A 22483-nucleotide genomic window follows, 5' to 3' on the forward strand; every position below is an offset into this window, starting at 1 on the left:
GGAACGCGGCGGGGGGGCGGAGACACTTGCGGCGATGTGGTCCAAATGTAGGTTGCTGACGTCACTGGGGGCGGAAGTAGCTGCGGCGACCACGGAGACAGAGTTCTTCCCCGTAGCCGCGGAGGTCGCCAATCTGTTGGTGATTGTCTTCATGACGATCGCAGAGCAGGTTGTCTGTGCGGCGATTCCGGAGGCGGTTGTTTGGGCCGCGATCATGAAGGTTGCGAGGTCGGTGGGGGCGGAAGTGACGTCATCGTCGGCGGCGTCTGCGGCTATTGCCGCGGGCGCTGTAGCGGCCGCGTGTGTAATGGCGCCGGACTGGTTTCGGAGGCCGATGGAAGTTTCTGGAACGGTTGAGGAATCCGGAGTTTGGGGGTAAGTGCATGAAAGTTTTTGGTACTTACTGCCTTTAATTTCCGATATGGCTCGAAAGAACTGTTTGTTCAGTCTATGGATTTTTCTGTAAATGAAGAACAGTAGAGGTCCTTTACAGGTCTGTGAGAGAGTTGTGCTGAGCTGGGGTAGGTCGAGTTGCAGGGAATGTAGGTACCGGCGCATGGCTGCAAGCGTGGAGTGGAGGATCCGGAGGGAGGTCCGTTGCTGGAGGCTGCGGATTTGTTGCAGGTACTGGTAGTCCTGGTTGGGTCCAAATTGTGTTGGTCGGAAGGTGATCTGGAGTCCATGGGGGATCAGTCGGTTCCGTAGGCAGGTGCTGAGAAAGGAGATATGGCTGTGGTAACGAGTCTGCTTCACTAGCCTCCCTACCTTTTATCTTCTCCTGCTGAACACTCTCTGCTCATTCCTGAAGAAGGGCCTGTGCCCGAAACATCGAATCTCCTGTTCCCTGGTGCTGCCTGACCTGCTGTGCTGTTCCAGCAATAAAGTTTCAACTTTGATCTCCAGCATCTGCAGACCTCACTTTCTCCTCCTAAATAACATCCTTATTCTGTTGAAACAACAGTAGAATTCTTTGATAATTGCACAGAACTACCTTGCATTATAATGCATGGTTAGTTATAAAGGATGGAAACTGACCCTTTTCTGAACCCTTTCAAGTTTAATGTCATCTTTTCTATAGCAGGGAAATCAGAATTAAATGCAGTATTCTAAAAGTGGCCTCATTAATGTCCTGTACAGCTCCAACATGACATCCCAACTCCTATACTCAATGCATGGACCAATGAAGGCAAGCATGCCAAAAGCCTCCTTCACCACCATGTCTACCTGCGACTGCACTTTCAAGGAACTATACATCTGCAGCCCTTTTGTGAAATATTGCAGCACTTCAAATACACACTCCATGAGGTAAAGGGACACTTTATTTGGCACAAGGAACTAATCCTAAAGCTATAACGCTATGAAAGGGGTTTGAAATGGCTTCAAAAAGGACACTTAATTTTTCAGGAGTCCTGCTTTTAGAATTGCTTAAAAAACCCATGGATTAGGAGCAATTAAGAATTCAACAAATGATGACCAAGACACTGATTAAAACAAAAACAAAAAGAGAATGAGAGTGCACGCTAGTGAGAAGATGAAGGACTATACAAGCATCTTTAGGTATATGTGAAGAACATTAGACAATTGTGGGTTGATTACCAGACTGCATAAGTTACAATGGACAATAGGAAAATGGGAGACACTAAACACCTGTTTTGTGTCTGCTTTCACAGAGAAAGATACAGAAAATCTTCCAGAAATACTAGTGAATGAAGTTGTGAAAATGAGGAACTGAAAGAAAATTAGTATTAATAAAGAGGGAGCACTTGAAACATTAGCTGAATTGAAGGTTGATAAATCCCCTGGAACTGATGAGCTCATCCCAGAGGATTAATGGGGGAGGTTGTAGGGCTGAAGGATGCAATGATTGCTATCTTTCAAAATTCTATGGATTCTGGAAAGGACCCTGAAGACCGGAAAGTAGCAAGTATAACTTCACCATTAAATGGTGAACTAACGAAGTGCTGGAGAAACTCAGCATATCTGGCACCATCTGTGGAGAGAAAAGAACAAGTTAATATTTCAAGTCCAGTATGACTCTGATTCTTCAGTCTCGAGCACTTTGTTTTTATTTCAGACTTGTAGCATCCATGGTATTTTGCTTTTACTTGAACTGCAGACCTTTTTGCTTGATGTCAGTAGCAGGGAAAATGTTAGATTCAGATGTGAGGACCCAGGGAAGATGATGACCGAATGGGTATCATTGATAGACTAATAAACCAGTGACCCTCGTCATGTTCTGGGGACCAAGGTTCAAATCCCACGATGTCAGATGGTGGAACTGAATTCAATTATAATTATGCATCTTGTGGTGCAGTGGTAGCATCCCAAATCTGGACCTGAAGGCCTAGGTTCAAGCCCCACCTCATCCTGAGGTGTGCCATATCACATCTGAATGGGTTGATTCAAAAAGAGGTAGATGTTGGGACTACCTATTAGTAATGGTTATTAAATGGAAAAAACCCACAGCTGACTTGGTGAGGGGGAGAAAAACATTTGTTTGCGTAACAGCACTTTTGAATACAAAATACAGAAAACATAGATGTGGGGACCAAGGAGGGGTCTTGTGGCACATGGGCAGGGTGCTTATCTGTGAGCCAGGAAGTCCAGGTTCAAGTCCCACCTGCTCTGGAGGTGCGCAATAGCGTATCTGAACAAGTTCATTAGAACATATCTAGACATGGGGACAAAAGCAGTATTTCCACATTTGCAGATGAGACAAAACTGGGTGGGAATGCAAGTCTCCAGAGGATGCAGGGAGGCTTCAAGGAGACTTAAGTAGGATAAGTAAACGGGCAAGAACATGGCAAATTGAAAATGTGAAGTTACCCAATTTGAAACAAGAAAACAGAAGTAGTATGATTTAAATAGTGCGACAAGATCAGAAGTCACACGACACCAGGTTACAATTCAACAGGTTTATCTAAAATCGAAAGCTTTGTCCTTTGTCAGGTGAAGTAAAGTCCAAAAGCTTGTGATTTCAAATCAACCTGTTGGACTATCACCTGGTGTCATGTGACTTCTGCAAAATCATTGCTTAAATGAGGCTGGGAAGTGTCTGATCCAAGGCACCTGGATTGTGCATGGATTTTTTATCTCGGGTCTTAGAGTCATAGAGATGTACGGCATGGAAACAGACCCTTCGGTCCAACTCGTCCATGCCAACCAGATATCCCAACCTGATCTAGTCCCACCTGCCAGCACTGGCTTATAACCCTCCAAAACCCTCCTATTCATATATCCATCCAAATGCCTTTTAAATGTTGCAATTGTACCAGCCTCCACCACTTCCTCTGGCAGCTCATTCCATACATTCACCACCCTCTGTGAAAAAGTTGCCCCTTAGGTCTCTTTTATATCTTTCCCCTCTCACCCTAAACCTATGCCCTCTAGTTCTGAACTCCCCGACCCCAGGGAAAAGACTTTGTCTATTTATCCTATTCATGCCCCTTATGATTTTGTAAACCTCTATAAGGTCACCCCTCAATCTCCGACGTTCCAGGGAAAACAGCCTCAGTCTATTCAGTCTCTCCCTATAGCTCAAATCCTCCAACCCTGGCAACATCCTTGTAAATCTTTTCTGAACCTTTTAAAGCTTCACAACTTCTTTCCGATAGGAAGGAGACCAGAATTGCACAATATTCCAACAGTGGCTGAACCAATGTCCCGTACAGCCGCAACATGACCTCCCAACTCCTGTACTCAATACTCTGACCAATAAAAGAAAGCAGAACAAGTGCCTTCTTCACTATTGTTTCTACCTGCAACTCAACTTTCAAAGAGCTATGAACCTGCACTCCAAGGTCTCTTTGTACAGCAACCCTCCCTAGGACCTTGCCATTAAGTGTATACGTCCTGCTAAGATTGGCTTTCCCAAAATACAGCACCTCACATTTATCTGAATTAAACTCCATCTGCCACTTCCCAGCCCTTTAGCCCATCTGATCAAGATCCTGTTGTAATCCGAGGTAACCTTCTTCACTGTCCACCTCCAATTTTAGTGTCATGTGCAAACTTCCTAACAGTGTCTCTTATGCTCACATCCAAATCATTTATGTAAATGACAAAAAGTAGTGGACCCAGCACCGATCCTTGTGGCACTCCACTGGTCACAGGCCTCCAGTCTGAAAAACAACCCTCCAGCACTACCCTCTGTCTTCTACCTTTGAGCCAGTTCTGTATCCAAATGCTAGTTCTCCCTGTATTCCATGAGATTTAACCTTGCTCACCAGTCCCCCATGGGGAACCTTGTCGAACGCCCGACTGAAGTCCACATAGATCACATCTACCGCTCTACCCTCATCAATCCTCTTTGTTACTTCTTCAAAAAACTCAATCAAGTTTGTGAGACATGATTTCCCACGCACAAAGCCACGTTGACTATCCCTAATCAGTCCTTGCCTTTCCAAATACATGTACATCCAGTCGCTCAGGATTCCCTCCAACAATGTGCCCACCACCGTCAGGCTCACTGGTCTACAGTTCCCTGGCTTGTTCTTACCACCCTTCTTAAACAGTGGCACCACGTTAGCCAGCCTCCAGTCTTCCGGTACCTCACCTGTGACTATCGATGATACAAATATCTCAGCAAGAGGCCTAGCAATCATTTCCCTAGCTTCCCACAGAGTTCTAGGGTTCTAGGGTCTGATCAGGTCCTGGGGATTTAGGCAGCTTTATGCATTTCAAGACATTCAGCACTCCCTCCTCTGTAATATGGACATTTTGCAAGATGTCGCCATCTATTTACATACATTCTATATCTTCCATATGCGTTTCCACAGTAAATACTGATGCAAAATACTCATTTAGTATCGCTCCCATTTTCTGCGGCTCCACACAAAGGCCGCCTTGCTGATCTTTGAGGGGCCCTATTCTCTCCCTAGTTACTCTTTTGTCCTTAATGTATTTGTAAAAACTCTTTGGATTCTTCTTAATTCTATTTGCCAAAGCTATCTCTTTTTGCCCTCCTGATTTCCCTCTTAAGTATACTCCTACTGCATTTATACTCTAAGGATCCACTCGATCTATCCTTTCTATACCTTACATATGCTTCCTTTTTCTTAACACTCAATTTCTTTAGTCATCCAGCATTCCTATATCTACCAGCCTTTCCTTTCACCCTAACAGGAATATACTTTCTCTGGATTCTCGTTATCTCATTCCTGAAGGCGTCCCTTTTTCCAGCTGTCCCTTTACCTGCAAGCATCTTGCCATAGTGGGAGTACAACAGAGGTTCACCAGAATAAACTCTGGGATTGCCAGGATTGTTTAACAAAGCAAGAATGAAGAAACTGTATCCAGTATTCTCTTCAGTTTTGAAGAATGAGGGGTAATCTCATTAAAGCTCAGAGGGTCTGACTGGTGACTATAAAGAGAATACTGCCCTCGATAGAGAACCTAGAAAAATGCATCATTTCAAAGAAAGAGGTTGGACATTTAAGGCTGTGATTAGCAAAATGTTTTTCACTCGGTGATGAATCTTTACAATTCTCTATCCCAGAGGATTGCAGAATCTCAATCATTAAGTATGTTCAAAACATGAATAGATATCTGGGTATTCATGACACCAAAGTCTATGGAAGATTAGGGAAGTGGTGAGCCATGATCTAATTGAATAGTGCGAAGAAGTGGTCCTTTCTCTAAAATATTCTTTCATGAATAACAACAAAAATATCCTGCATGGAGAAATCAGTGTGAACACTCTCATCTATAACCAAATCACAATTGCTATTTGATATGTTGACCTTGCCACAAAATAAAAATCATAGAAAACAAGCACAGGGATGTCCTCCTGGGGCTGTATACGGCTCTAGTCAGATCACATTTTAAATATTGTGAGCAGTTTGGGCCCAATATCTAAGGGAGTGTGTGCTGGCATTGGAGGGAGTTCAGAACAGGTTTACAAGGAGGAACCTGGAATTGAAAGGTTTGCCACATGAGGAGCAGTTGAGGACTCTGGGCTCTGTACTCAATGGAGTTTAGAAGGACGAGGGGGGGATTTCATTGAAACTCAGAATTCTAAGTCTTGGACAGAGTGAACATGGAGATGACGTTTCCACTTATAGGAGAAACTAGGTCATGAGGGCACAGCTTTAGCGTAAAGGGTTAACACTTTAGAACTGAGAAGGGGAGGAATTTCTTCAGCCAGGTACTGGTGAATCTGTAAAACCCATTGCCATAGAAGGCTGTGGAAGCCAAGTCACAGTGTATTTAAGTTGGAGATAGGTAGGTTCTCGATTAGTAAGAGGAACAAAGGTTACAGGTAGAAGGCAGGAGAATGGGGTTGAGAAACATATCCACAATGATCGAATGTCAGAGCACTCAAGTGGCTGAATGGACTAATTCTGTTGTTCTCTCTTATGGCCTTCTACAGATTTATATTTAGTCTCACCTCAATGAGTAAATATTCATTCTGCCAGAGATAATGTAGCAGGAAGGTCCACAAATGTCCAGTTCAGATCAAGAGGGAGGATTATTATCACATCCTTGGTTATGTTATGAAACTAGCTGTTCTGCGTCCACAGCAGCATAAGGCAACTCTCATGAGATACTCAACACTGCATATGGAACAAACTGGCTTCACTGAAAGGTGCAAATGACAGCTCCAAGTTTGTAATGCAAAGCATGTTTTAGCAGAACATTCCCTTGCCTTGATGAGACATTCAAAATATGGCATGGAACCTAAACTGGTTAAACAGCATATAATGTTTGCATTGCATTTTCACTGATTTGCACTTGGCCAGGGTTGCTCCTTCACCATTAGCTCCATGATTATTGCATTTAGTACATTATACCTATGCTCAGTGAATCAAGCCTAATCATTTTGGATACTTAATCTAACTCAGGATCCTTTATTCTTGAATTTAATTATCCTGAATTAGTAATTCCCTTGCATAACACTGAAAATAGTGTGGAGCTTTAACATGTGCATAAGTGCACAATTAAAAACTTAGGATACTATAAAAGCAGAAATTAAACATTTGGGTTAACACACAAATACTTAAATGTAGCCATCAACTAGCTTAATTTGTGTGCCACAGAAGACGGCATGGCTCAGTACACCCAGCACCATCAGGTATAACTGTTCATTTTGATAGGAGTTGTTCAGGTGTTGTGATTGTAATATGGGTCAAGGACATCATTTGAAAATTTTCCAGACTTCTCCATCTTTCCCACCACATTAACAAAGCTGGCTGGTCAAAGTCTTTCACGTTGTAGCTGCTATATGCAAATATGGGAAAATGGTAAAAGTTTTCTTTTCTGTAAGTACTTACTTTCCAGTGTTTGTTGTAGTTCATGTATAGTACTGAGTAGAACATGGAATTGTTTTCTTCTTAATTCAAGCTAGTAATAATAAAATTGCAGTTAGGAGTGTTAATTTGAATGAAACCTGAAAAAATAAAAATGGAAAATTTGCCCGGGGTTTAATATTACCTTATCTTCAACACTCTCCTTAATATGAGAAAGGTGCTCTAATTCTTTACCCAATGCTTCCAGTTGCCTAGAAATTAATCAGAGAAAATATTTATCAAAGATCAAATATAATTTTAACATTTTCTACTGACATTTAGTGTGCATTTTATTCTGTCATTTATTCTCAACTTTCCTCTTTTGAATTTGCCTTCTGTTTCTTTGATCATTGATTTCGGTTCAGTGGATGGGATCTTCCACGTGACAAATGCAAACTGATAGATCAATCAATATTCAGCATTAGTCATAAACAGTAAGGTTACTATGACCAAATATTGCCTCTGCATACTTGCCCATTTACCCATTGTATCAGAATTTATGTCATATTTAATAAACAAAAGTAAAATTTATGGTAAATTATTTGCTTACATACTTACTGTAAGGTTTCATGTCTATCAGGATGCTGTTGTATCACTTTTGCTAATGCATCATACTCTAAGAAAAATAACATGGAGAAAACTATAAAAATGCTGTTTCACCAACACAAATGAATGAGTTAAAAATATCTAATTATCGGTAATTTAGTTCCCAGTAAATGAACCAAAAGAACAAAGAAAATTTGCAGCCTAGGAACAGGTCCTTCGGCCCTCCAAGCCTGAGCCGATCCAAATCTACTGTCTAAATCTGTCACCCAATTCCAAAGCATCTGTATCCCTCCGCTCCCCACCTACTCATGCATCTGTCCAGACGCATCTTAAATGAATCTACCGTGCCTGCCTCTACCACCTCTGTTGGCAACACGTTCCAGCCACCCACCAGTGTGTGTGAAGTACTTGCCGCGTGTATCCCCCTTAAACTTTTCACCTCTCAACTTGAAAGCATGACCTCTCATTATTGAATCCTTTACTCTGGGAAAAAGCTCATCTCGATCCACCCTGAATATACCCTTCATGATTTTGTAAACCTCAATCAGGTCCCCCTTCAATCTCTTTTTTTCTAATGAAAACAAACCTAACCTACTCAACCTCTTTTCATAGCTAGCACCTTCCATTCCAGACAACATCCTCATAAACCTTCTCTGCACTCTCTCCAAAGGAAATTGAGACCCAAAGCTGAGACAGGAATTAACACAAGTGCAGGTGACAGGAAATCCCAAATTGAAGGCAAGAAGATATCTAAAGACGATCAGAGGAAGTGATGCTCATGTTGGTTGAGCAACAAGAAAGGGACTTATGTGGCGAACAAGAGTGGAATGAGTGGAGATCTGTAAATAGGGAGATAGCCAAGACAGCACTGAGACCATGAGGTATTGGCAAAGTGTTGAAAAAGTGCAAAGTTACAGATCTTGAGGCTGCCGTACAGTGCAACAGAAGATGAGGGAAAGCCCAGAGTCTGTACAATAACTTCAAGTTGTAGCCTGGTTACTTGGATGCTTCAATTCAACTTTAAGTAATTGCCATGTGTTAATAGCAATGGATACCTAATGGCATGTGGCATCTGTAGTGTGGTTATTTTATTCAGAGAATTCTGCCTTAAATGAGCCATAAACTTGACTGGGGATTTACTGAAGGTTGGGGTTTTCAGGAGGTCCAAGTTATGGCTATAGATTATATGCTGCAGTAGTGTGAAAAAAAATTAGAATAACTAGACGTGGTGATTAAGTTTCTGATCTTTGTCCAAACAACTTATTTTTATTTTACTCAGAATATTTATTAGCATGTAATGAAATAGATGGGGACTTGAGCTTCGGTTTCATTTTTTTAGTACAATGTGATTCAGAACATTAAGATGGGAAAAATAAATTTGTTTAATGCAAGTCAAATAAAAGTAGATTAAACAATTTGAAATGAGGGACACAGACAGTGTGTATTCCTTATAGATATTGAACCTGAATTTATACTCCCTATTCAGTCTAGTTCAGGTTCATAAACTAAACATTTATATTAAAGCTACTAACATAATTTCAGATAGAGATATTTTCATCGACTGAAGTTTGTAAAAACATGCTAAATATTGACATCTGAATGTTAAAACTTGAAAAAGATCTTGTATTCTTCAATGCAGATGTTACTTAACACGAAGAAACTAACATTTTCTTGAATACTGTGCCATGACAGAATAATAATCAATGTACGTTCTTCTCATTGTGGTAAAAATTAAGAAGCTTGCAAAGAGTAAAGATGTCCACAAGTTCAGAAGTTGAACTATTGCTCCCAGCCTTATGACAAAGATTCTACTTCTGTTAGAATTTGGTTATAATTTTTCCACTTTACAAATGTTTTAAATGTCTCAATACGAGAAACTGAAATAGTTATAAAATGTTCCAAAAATATTGTCATAGGCCAACATTTCATGCCTTTCTGTATGTTAAAAATAATTGTGATTAAAAATTATGTTGCTCTTACTTTGACTGCAATGTAGTTTTAAGGAAACAAATTCCAGTCAGATTGTTTGCATATTTCAAAAAATGTTTTGATGATAACTCAAATAATTAGCCCTAATCCAGAACTGGCAATAGGCATCTCTCTCTATTAGAGGCAGACAATTGATTACATGGGTTGAAGGGCATCACTCCACAAGCATGACGCACAGTTCCATGGACTACTGCAGCTGGTATGAAGATTGAACCTGTGTCACTGCATCACATTCTGACGTCCAGATGATAGTTAAAATTGCTACATGACAGGAGAAAATAATTTATGGTAGCTTAAATATCAGTTTTCTGATAGAAGATTCTGAAATTTTTACTCATTAATATTTTGCATTTCTCTACTTATGTAGTAACATTGACCCTTCTAAATATAAAATCTGGAAGAAAGTTTTAGTACAGCCCATAGAATACATATTACTTATTAACTAAGAAATAAAAGAAAGATGGAATGAACTTCACAATTGTATTGAATCCCAAAGAAATTTGCAACATATACATAGTTTTGAAGAGTGATAATTTGTTATAAGGGGCAAATTTTACACACCGCATAGCCTCACAAAATACATTGAGATAAATGACTAGTTTTAATCTGTACAAAGTTAAAAAGCAACAATACCAGGTTATAGTCCAACAGGTTTAATTTTTTTTAAAAGTTATATTCTCAGGTTAACTGTAACAATTGGTGTTAGCCAGACAATATATTGAAGGTGTTAGCCCCCGCTGCGTTCTCTGTCCGTGAGATAACAGAGTCCTATATGAATTCATGCTGTTTTTGAGAAAAGTGCAATGTAACTCTGCAAGTACAAATTCACCCCACAAAACGTATATGTATATGAGTGCTTGTGTGCACATGCGCCTGTCTGGGTTGGGGTTGAGTGTGAGAGAGAGTATATGAGTGTGTGTATGAGAGTGTAGAGTGTCTTAAGTCTGAGGGGATGAGTGTGTGTGTCTGGGGTGGGGGGTTGAGAGTGTCTGTAAGAGTGTATGTGTGTGTGCGTCAGTGTAGAGTGATCGAAGTCTGAGAGAGGATACATGTGGGAGTGTGTGTGTCTGTAAGGGTGTTTATGAGTGTCTGCGTGCGTGTCCGTGTGTCTATAGGAATGGCTGAGAGTGAGAGATCCACATGCACGTATATACATATATGTTTGTGGGGTGAATTTGTACTTGCTGAGTTATATTGTACTTTGCTCAAAAACTGCATGAAGTCATGTAAGACTCTTATCTCACTTTTTAGATAAGAATCAGTCGAAATATTATGGCACAGAGAACACGGGGCTAACACCTTCAACATATTGTCTGGCTAACACCAATTGTGTTGTGATTTCCACATGAAAGAAGTGAAACTATCATGGTATTCGAACAGATGAAAGACTCAACAAACAATTAAGGTATTTTTCAAAGTATAATTTCAGTTACATCACACTAAACTTTTGCTATAAATTCTGTCCTCCACAACCATCTGATTAAGGAGCAGCGCTCCAAAAGCTAATGCTTCCAATTAAGCCTGTTGGACTGTAGTCTGGTGTTGTGATTTTTAACTTTGTCCATCCCAGTCTAACACCGGCATCTCCAAATCAGTTTTAATCTGGTTTGCTTGAGACATTGGCTCATCAACAGATGATGGCAAGGACATGGAAGTGCAATTGTATGTTTTACATCCACCCAAGGTACTAAAAAGCACAAAACATGAACTTTGCAGTGTAGTCCATCAAAGTAACAGCCTGGATTATGTATTCATATCCAGAATGAGGTTTGAAGCAACAACTTTTGATTCAGGGATTACAGTGCAGCCATTGCAACACCTGATGCTATGTTTTTACTTCATAATTAAGTCCATTTTTAACATAATATTCCTCGCTCATTTGACAGAAATGAAGTACATTAAAAAGGCAGAGGATCTTCATGTATAATTTCAGGCAGACAAAATTTTCTATGTGATATTAATGCCAGGAAAATTGTGGGTGCTATAAATCATAAATATGGACTTGAATGTACAGTTGCTTAAATCAGCTACCACCACACACGCTTTGTACAGACGTAGAGCTACGCGATTTATCCTGATGCCCTGCTAAGATGTTAATGACTAAGATGTTAAGTGCAATAATGATGTTTCTGAGATGTTACTTATGCTAATATATACCATGTCACCACACAAGTATTACATGTAGCATGCAAGAACAGGAAAATAATAAAGCTGGCTATTCTAAGAAGATTCATTTCCCCAAAAAATAACCTTATGTAATGCTGGGGTGGGGGAGAAAGAAGAGGTGGTTTAATCTTTGTGATTCAAACTGATCTTCTTCAGCATGAAATCAGCACATTTATTCCACAAACAAGTTGAGGCCAGAATGTAGCAGCATGGTGGCTCAGTGGTTAGCACTGCTCCCTCACAGCACCAGGGACCCAGGTTTGATTCCAGACTCAGGTGACTGTCTGTATGGAGTTTGCACATCCTCCCCCGTTTCTGCATAGGTTTCCTACTATAGTCCAAAGTTATGCAGGTTAGATGGATTGGCCATGCTAATTTCCCTATCATATCCAGGGATGTGCAGGCCAGGTGGGTTAGTCATGGCAAATGCTGGGTTACAGTGACATTCCTGCCTAACCCTAATAATGTTACACCAATTTTCTTATCAAGAATTAATCTATCTCTACCTTAAAAAACATTCCAGTCTCTGCTTTTACTGCCTTTGCAGAAAGAGAGTTCCTCTATGAAAAAAAGTAAAATGTTACAGTTTGGGGAAGGAATACAAAAAGGTTATGCTTTATGGATGTAGGTTGCTCATTGAGCTGAAAGGTTCATTTCAGATATTTCGTCACCTGTTCATTTTTTCTCCGAGGGTGGTAAATGGGATCAAAGTCAATGTGTTTGTTGATAGAGTTCCAGTTGGAATGCCATGCTTAGAATCAGAGTCATAGTGTTGTACAGCATGGAAACAGACCCTTCGGACCAACCCGTCCATGTCGACCAAATATCCCAATCCAATCTAATCCCATCTGCCAGCACCGGCCCATATCCCTCCAAACCCTTCCTATTCATATACCCATCCAAATGTCTTTTAAATGTTGCAATTGTACCAGCCTCCACCACTTCCTCTGGCAGCTCATTCCATACACATACCACCCTCTGCATGAAAAAGTTGCCTCTTAGGTCTCTCATTTCTTTCTCCCCCTCACCCTAAACCTATGCCCTCTAGTTCTGGGCTACCCCACCCCAGGGAAAAGACTTTGTCTATTTATCCTATCCATGCCTCTCAATTTTGTAAACCTCTAAAAGGTCACCCCTCAGCCTCTGACGCTCCAGGGAAAACAGCCTCAGCCTATTCAACCTCTCCCTATAGCTCAAACCCTCCATCCCTGACGACAGCCTTGTAAATCTTTTCTGAATCCTTTCAAGTTTCACAACATCTTTCCGATAAGATGACCAGAATTGCACGCAATATTCCAACAGTGGCCTAATCAATGTCCTGTACAGCCGCAACATGACCTCCCAACTCCTGTACTCAATACTCTGACCACTGCCACTTCTCAGCCCATTGGCCATTTGGTCATGATCCTGTTGTAAACTGAGGTAATCTTCTTCACTGTCCATTACACCTCCAATTTTAGTGTCATCTGAAAACTTACGAACTATACCTCTTACATTCACATCCAAATCATTTATGTAAATGACGAAAAGTAGAGGACCCAGCACTGATCCTTGTTGCACTCCATTGGTCACAGGCCTCCAGTCTGAAAAACAACATTCCACCACCACCCTGTCTTCTACCTTTGAGCCAGTTCTGTATCTAAATTGCTAGTTCTCCCTGTATTCCGTGAGATTTAACCTTGTTCACCAGTATCCCATGGGGAACCTTGTCGAACACCTTACTGAAGTCCATATAGATCACATCTATGCTCTGCCCTCATCAATCCTCTTTGTTACTTCTTCAAAAAACTCAATCAAGTTCATGAGACATGATTTCCCACTCACAAAGCCATGTTGACTATCCTTAATCAGTTCTTTCCTTTCCAAATACATGAACACCCTGTCCCTCAGGATTCCCTCCAATAACATGCCCACAACCAACGTCAGGCTCACTGGTCTATAGTTCTTTGACCTGTCCTTACCATCCTTAAAACACTGGCACCATGTTAGCCAACCTCCAGTCTTCTGGTTCCTCACCTGTGACTATCAAGGATACAAATATCTCATCAAGAGGCCCAGCAATCACTTCCCTAGCTTCCCACAGAGTTCGAGGGTACACCTGATCAGGTCCTGGGAATTTATCCATCTTTATGTGTTTCAAGACATCCAGCACTACCTCCTCTGTAATATGGACATTTTTCAAGATGTCACTATTTCCTACATTCCACATCTTCCATGTCCTTTTCTCACTGATGCAAAATACTCGTTTAGTATCTCCCCCATTTTCTGCAGCTCCACACAAAGGCTGCCTTGCTGATCTTTGAGGGGCCCTATTCTCTCCCTAGTTCTGCTTTTGTCCTTAATATATTTGTAAAAACATTTTGGATTCTCCTTAATTCTATTTGCCAAAGCTATCTCATATCCCATTTTTGCCCTCTTGATTTCCCTCATGTCTCTGTTTGGCTTGTCACAGGATGGATGTATTGTCCTTGCTCATCTGTATGTAAGGATACTAGTGAGAGTGGGTCATGTCTTTTTGTGGCTAGTTGCTGTTCATATATCCTGGTGACTTGTTTTCTGCATATTTGTCCAATATAGTGTTTGTTACAGTTCTTGCAAGGTATTTTATAAATGATATTAGTTTTGTTTGTTGTCTGTATAGAGTCTTTTAAGTTCATTAGCTGCTGTTTTAGTGTGTTGGTGGGTTTGCGGACTACCATGATGACATCACCAACCCAAGGAAACCTAAACAAAGAGAAAGTGGGTCAGGCCACGAGTGCTTCATCCAGAGGCTCACTGATTATGTTACCTAGTACGGTGACGGAACGTCTGAAAACAAACCTTCCAGCTTAGCGAGTAAACCTACATCCAGAACCTCAACCTGAGCTACAAACTTTCTCAAAACTTGCTAGGTTATGCTTTAGTTTAGGGAATTGGGGAGACCAACCTGAAATACGGTGTACAGTACTAGTCATCTTATTTAAAGTGTACGTGAACAATGTCAAAAATTGAGAACAAGGAGTTACCATTTAAATCAGGGATCATCTATTTAAGACACAGCTAAGGAGAAATGGTTTCTCAATAAAGCTTTAGAGTATTTGGAACTCAGTACCACAAAAACCTCATTTCTTCCTCTGTGTTGAACACCATTTGGAGGAAGGTCTGAAGATGGCAAAGGCACAAAACATATTCTAGGAGGGGGAGCCTCAACGTCCAAAACGAAGAGCAGCTTGGTAGCACCACTGCTTACTGAGCTGACCGAAAGGACATAGCTTACTAAACTGGGACTGCAGAAGGTGGTGAGAGAATCAGCAAAAGGGAAAAAGCTACTTTACCTCGTCTTCACCAATGTCCCTGTCCCAGATGTAAATGTCCATGACAGTATCAAGTTGAGTGACCAGTGAACAGAACTAGCTGACCCTTAAGCAGGTTTTTTCAAGACAACACTACCGTCTATCCAACAATATGGAAAATTGCAGTCATGCCCAGTGCACAAAAAGCAGGATAATTAGACTTTGCCACTTACCACCCTAATCAGTCTACTTGAATCATCAGCGAAAAAATAGAAATGGTTGACAACAGCTCTACTAAGTGGCTCTACCAAGAAGTAACTTGCACACTGACATTCAATTTAGATTTGGATAAGGCCACCTCAGCTCCTGACCTCATTTTAGGCTTGGTCCAAACATGAACAAAAGAGCTGAACTCCAGAAGAGTAAAGAATGACTGTTCTTGACACTAAGATAGCATTTGACCAAGTTGGCATAAAGGTACCCTGGTAAAACTGGAGTCAAGGAGAAAAATAGCACAAGGGAAGACAGTTGTAGTTGTTGGGAGGCCAATCATCTCAGCACAAGTCATCATTGCAGACATTCAAAGTTGTATGCTAGATCCACCATGTTCCAAGACTACCATCCTCTATCATAAGGTCAGAAGGGGAGATGCTTGCTTATTGTTGCATAATGTTCACCAGCATTTTTTAAATATATCCATGCACAGGGAATGGATTGCTAGCTATGCTCGTATTTAATACCCACTTACAATTACCCAGAGAGTAGTTAAGAGTCACATGTAGGCCAGATTAGATAAGGACAACTAATTTCCTTCCCTCAAGGACATTAATGAACCAGATGGGCTTTTCCGACAATAAACAAAAGAATCACGGTCATCGACGCATCTTCAGATATTTTACTGAATTCAAACTCTTATAATCTGTCATGGCGGAATTTGAACCCAGGGTCTGGAGAATATTACCTGGGTCTCTGGATTAGTAGTCCAACAATAATACCAACAGGTCATTATCTCCCCAATTTGCAACACCACAGATAACGAAGCAGTCCGTGTCCACATGCAGCAAGGCGTACCAACATCCAAGCTTGGATTGATAAATGACATTAACATTTGCATCACACAAGTGCCAGGCAATGGCCATCTCCAATGAAAGTGATATTGACACTTTGTCCCTGAACATTCAATGGCATTACAATTGCTGAACCCCACACTAATCAACACTCTTGAGATTTCCATTGACCAGAAATTGAACTGGACCAACCACATGACTATTGTGGCTACAAGAGCAAGTCAGAGACTAAGCTTTCTGCTTTGAGTAATTCACCTATCTCCCCAGTGCCCATCCATCGAAACAAGACTAGTCAGGAGTGCAAGATTGCAGTGGTAAAAACAAGGACTGCAGATGCTGGAAACCAGATTCTAGATTAGAGTGGTGCTGGAAAAGCACAGCAGTTCAGGCAGCGAACTTGCCTGAATGAATGCAACCCCAATTGTACTCAAAAGACTTGACAGCATTCAGGACATTGACAGCAATCAGAACAAAGTAGTCCACTTGATTGACACCTCATAGTAATCAGAACAAAGTAGTCCACTTGATTGACACCTCATCCATTATCTTCAAATTTCACCCCCTTTCACCTCCAATGCACATTGCCTACCATCCAGAGATGCACTGCAGTAACTCACCAAGATTTCTTCAATAGCACCTTCCAAACGCATGGCCTCTATCTCACAGAAGAACAAGAGTAGCAGATACATTCAAATATCATTGCCTGCAAGTCTCCAATCTCTCCCCCACCCCCTAACCTCCCGCAAAACACCTCAATCATGATTTCAAACTATATCACTTTTTCTTCACTATCATTGGGTCAAAATCCTGCAACTCCCTTCCACACACCAAGGTGGATGTCTCTACACCCCAAGAACAACAGTTTAAGGAGGTAGCTCACAACCAAGTGCAATTAGGGGCAGGCAATAAATGCTGGCACATTGACAGTGACATCAGTATCCCATGAGCAAATAAAAATAGAGGTAGCAGAAGCATAATCTTTGAAAATTGATAAGACAGATGTAGATAGATTCTTGATTTTAAAAAAAAGGGGTGAAAAGTTATCAGGTGTCAGCAGAAATATGAAGTACTCAGATCAGCCGTGATATTACTAAATGCTGGAGCAGGTTTGTGGGGGCTGAGTGGCCTATTCCATTGCCAAGTCTATGTGGCATCTCAATTGTCTGAAGGTAGTTACTTATGGTTGGCAATGCATTCTTAACTGTCTTGGCATGATATTGTCTGATGTGACAATGAAGGATGTAAAATGTCAGCTGGTACAGAACCTGAACCTGTCATCGGTGTTATTAAACAACATTCTCTCGGCAACTGAATTAATTGGCCCTATTGCAACTAAATTGAATTAAACTAAGCACAATGTGCATGACACACAAGAAACATATTTAAAAATTAAATTGTGTCAGTGATGCCATTAAAACTGAAAAGTCCAATGATTATCTTGTCCAGTGTCCAAACTACTGAGTGTGTGCCTAAAAGGGGAGCTTATAAGGGGGTTTAGGGTATTAACTAGTCAAGATAAATGTTGGCAGTTCATCATTGTTTACCTGTAGTTGGAATCTGTTCATTTGTTATAAATACTGAAACCTGGCTCGTGCTTTTTGTCAATGCCAATTTTAAAGACAAGTAAAATGCAGAATTCTGCATACTTTTTAAAATCTAACTTTTGCGACAGCTCAAAGAACAGCATAGCTTTATTTCCAACACACTACCCCAGTGAGGTGTAACTTCCGGAATTTGGTGGCCAATTTGCATATTATTAACTTGTAAATATTTTTCCAGTAAGTATGGACCCACTATAATGTAGTCATATGCGAGAAACAAGCTTGTAGCACTGCAAGTGACTCAACTACACAGGTACTGATGGTTGAGGGTGGAGAGAGAAGAAGCTTGGAAGGGCAACAGTGACAGACTTATCAAGAGTTAGGGGAACACACAGGAGTTTCTGGGGCCACAGACCTGGCTCCAGGATGGTATGCTGTCTGATACCAGGTCATTGATGACTGCGGGAGGAGGGTGAAGTACCAGAGATCCCATTTCTCACATTGCCACAAACACCATACATAGAAAAAGGGATGAAATCCTGGAATTAGAATGTAGGGCATTAGGCAAAAGATCGAAATCAGTACCGTTAAGGCAGTAATCTCAGGATTGTACATCATGTTTTACTGAGCGGAAAAATAGGATGTTTGAACAAATGTACAAATGGCTGAAAAAGATGGCGTGGATGAGGGCTTTAGATTTTGCTGCATTGGGATCAATTCTGGGCCAAGTGAGAACACTATAGGGAGGATGGAGCACACCTTAGCAGGACCTGGACTAAAATATGTGGGGAACTTTTCTAGCGCTATTGGGAAGAGTTTATACTCCATTACCACTTACTGGGATGGGAACCTCAGAGAATTTAGATAAAAAATAAAGCTGTAATTGAAGTGGAGAGCAGCAGGAAAGTAACTCCTAGAATCAACCAGGGTCAAATTACAGAATACTGTTAAGGCAGAACTTAAAGCACCTGTTTCCGAATGTGCATAGCATTTGTAATATGATAGGTGAAGCAATACTGGTCATAAAAGCAAATGGCATGATTTAATTACCGTTATAACACACTGCTGTAGGGCAAGCCTGACTGGGAAATGAATATCAAAGGATAGTCAACATTTGGGAGAGAAGGACAAGAAGAAAAAGGTGGAGCAGTGCTGGTAATAAGGAATAAGGTAACTGTATTACTAAAAGAGGAAGAGGAGGTTGTTTAGATGGACCGAAGGAACAGCTAAGGGGCTGCAAATATTGGAGAAATAATTTAAAGACCAATAACAGTAAGTGGTAATGTAGAGAATTGTACAAATCAAGAAATTAAAAGGTGCATGATAGCAAATTGAATAATCATGGCTGACTTAAATCTTCAAATAGATTGGGTAAATCTAATGAATACTAAGCTTGTGGAGAAAGAAATCCTATAACACAATCCAGATAATTTTCTGGAGCAATATTTTGAGGAATCAAATATGGTACAAGCTGTTTAAGATCCAGCATCATGCGCAGTTCTGATCCCCAACCTAAGGAAGGATATACTTGCCATAGAAGGAGTATAGCAAAAACTCACTAGACTGATTTCTGGGATGGTGGAACTGTCCTTTGAGAAACATGAAAGTGAATGAGCCTGTATTCTCTGCAGTTTAGATAAATGAGAAGCAACTTCATAAAAAATATTAATGAAATCCTCAAAGGGGTAGAGATAAAGGATATTTCCATTGGATGAGAGATCTAGAACCAATCTCTCAATAAAAGACACACAGATGGCAAGGAACCTTTTCATTCAGAGGATGGTAAATCTTTGGAATGCTCCATCCCAAAGAGCTGAGGAAGACCAGTCTTTGAATAATTTCAAGACAAGACTTATACAATTAGAAGTAGAGCCTTGGGTAGCATTGTAGAACAGAGAGACCAAGGGGTTCAGGTACATAACTTTGAAGCTTGAATCACAAAGATAGGGTGGTTAAGGTGGTGTTTGGCATGTTTGTCTTTATTGCTCAGATCTTTTGAATATAGGAGTTGGGACATTACATTGAGGTTGTACAGAGTGTTGAAGAAGCCTCTTCTAGAGTACTGTCCCCCGTTCTGGTCTGACTGTTATAGGAAGGATACTAAGCTGGAGACAGTTCAGAAGAGAATTACCAGGATATTGCCAGAAACGGAGGGTTTAGGTTATAAGGAGAGGCTGGAAATTTCCCACTGGTGTGTAGAGAGTTGAGGGCTGACCTTACAGATGTTTATAAAATAATGAGAGGTATAGATAAGATGAATAGCTGGTGTCTTTTCCTTAGGGTCTGGGATTTCAAGACTAGGGGCATTTTTGTTTTAAGAGAAAGCAGAAAGATTTTAAAATGACATGAGGAGCAATTTTCTTACACAGGGAGAGGTTCGTGTATGGAATGAACTTTCAGAGGAAGTGGCGGATATGAATACAATTACAACATTTAAAAGACATTAGCTAAATACATGAATAAGAAATGTTTGGAGGGATATGGGCCAAGCACATGGGGCCAGTTTAGTTTGGGATTATGATCAGCAGGGACTGGTTGGACCATAGGATCTGCTTGTGCTGTATGACTCTATGACTATGACAAGGACTGATACATTTCTAGTTACAAATGACATTAAGGGCCATGGGAATAGTACACTTTTTTTTTAAAAAGGGGATGGGATGGTTGAATGGCCTGCTCCTGCTCCTATATTCCTTTAACTCTAAACAGAAATCTTAATATAGATTTTCCTGGTGCCTGTGCTAATTTCTTGGATCAAACTTCTTAGTTCAAGAAGACAAATTATTTGAATTGTAGACAAACAAAAATTGCACAAATATTACCTTGACGATTTTTCCGAATTCGTTTTGCTTGTAGAATCTGTTTTTTGCATTCTGAGATCTTGTCATGTGCAGCTGCAATGTTACTTTCTGAAAATAACAATTTTCTTCACAAACACGAATATAAAATAGAATTCATTTTCATAAATTCTCTTGCATTCCAAAGGTTCTCATCAGAAATGTTCCACTGTACTCAAGACCGTAGTAAAAAGTAAATGGATATTCTAATTCTAATGTACTAACACACCGTATTTGTTAGTAAGGTACTTCTTTAGAAGTAGATTAGATTAGATTACATTACAGTGTGGAAACAGGTCCTTCGGCCCAACAAGTCCACACCCACCCGCCGAAGCGCAACCCACCCATACGCCTACATTTACCCCTTACCTAACACTACGGGCAATTTAGCATGGCCAATTCACCTGACCTGCACATCTTTGTGACTTGTGGGAGGAAACCGGAGCACCCGGAGGAAACCCACGCAGACACGGGGAGAACGTGCAAACTCCACACAGTCAGTCGCCTGAGGCGGGAATTTAACCCGGGTCTCTGGCGTTGTGAGGCAGCAGTGCTAACCACTGGGCCGCCCAAGTATTTGGCACAGGTTTGAGCTTTCATTAACAATCCAAATGTGGAAGTATGCATGCTAAAATATTCAAGGAAAATGTTTTAACAGTACAATAATAATGGTCAGCATTGACTACTGCAATTATAGCCAAGTACCCTGAAAGCTCCAACATAAATTTTCAAAAAACCAAACTAACCATTAAATAAAATTGTGTCTTTCTTCCTTCATCTGCCCTCCATAATACTTTCAGCTCTCCACTCCAAAACATGGTAGATTGTACTGGATACATTTCAAGGGCTATTAGCAATCTTCTGCACAATTTACTATGGCCAGCATCTCGAAGATCTTTGAGAGTTACAATAAGATAGCTGTTCTCAGTAAAACTCTATGTTCCACATTCAAATACATCATTCAAATTCTTCTGCAGAATTCAAATGATGCTAACTAAAGGCTCAAACTGCTTTATGCGAGTATGAACATAGTGCATTATGCTCCTGTAATGTCTCTGTAGCTTATACATGGTCAGACACACCATCTTCACCAAATGCCACTGTGATTGATGGGCTGGTCTTTTATTACCTATCCAATTATAACTGGAACATTTTTGCCAGTGGCCTCTCTTCCTCTCCCAGCATTATGTCACCTCAAGAATAACTTTTACGTGTTCACTTTTATTTACCTATGACAGCATTATCTAAACATGAAATCAGCTTTCACACACACACACACAAGAAACCCACAAGTACCTAACATTTAGCCTTGGATCAGCTGCTTTTTCCCTCAGTTACATAGCAGCAATAACAAAGTAATTGTTTCCAATGCCTGGCACAATGATTTCATCTCCTTCCCTGACCATTGCCTCAAATTGAACCAGACATTTTTCAGCCACTTCCTGTTGACCGTTGAGCCAAGCTTCTAATCTTATATCCTCACTGTCTCAACGACTGTTCATTTTTCCATCAACTCTGATCCTGTTTCAGCCCAACTGCTGCTAAAACTCTCATTTGTTTCTTTGTCATTCCAAAGGGAATACTTTAAACACCAGTCTTTCATTCCAGTAATAAACACATTCAAAGCTCTGGTGCCATTATTTAATTCTGCAGCAAACTTCAATACCCATCATCCTTCTACTTCTCCTGAACTACACTGGCTCTTACTCCCTCAATGTCCCAAACTTAAACTACATCCTCTTATTAAGTTTCAATAAGATGACCTTCATTCTCTAACCT

General features: G+C 40.6%; 1 protein-coding gene across 1 annotated transcript in view; it reads right to left on the minus strand.

The window, feature by feature from the left end:
- The window catches only part of thoc7 (THO complex 7), a 33751-nt gene that overhangs the window by 3514 nt on the left and 7754 nt on the right, over nt 1–22483 (minus strand). Inside the window, exons 4-7 of the mRNA XM_043708263.1 lie at nt 20690–20776; nt 7845–7902; nt 7432–7498; nt 7272–7341 (exon numbers count right to left, since the gene is read on the minus strand). Of these exons, the coding sequence (XP_043564198.1) occupies nt 7272–7341; nt 7432–7498; nt 7845–7902; nt 20690–20776 (282 nt within the window). The remainder of the gene's footprint in view (nt 1–7271; nt 7342–7431; nt 7499–7844; nt 7903–20689; nt 20777–22483) is intronic.

The sequence above is a fragment of the Chiloscyllium plagiosum genome, chromosome 18 (assembly GCF_004010195.1).
Source record: "Chiloscyllium plagiosum isolate BGI_BamShark_2017 chromosome 18, ASM401019v2, whole genome shotgun sequence".
Taxonomy (NCBI): domain Eukaryota; kingdom Metazoa; phylum Chordata; class Chondrichthyes; order Orectolobiformes; family Hemiscylliidae; genus Chiloscyllium; species Chiloscyllium plagiosum.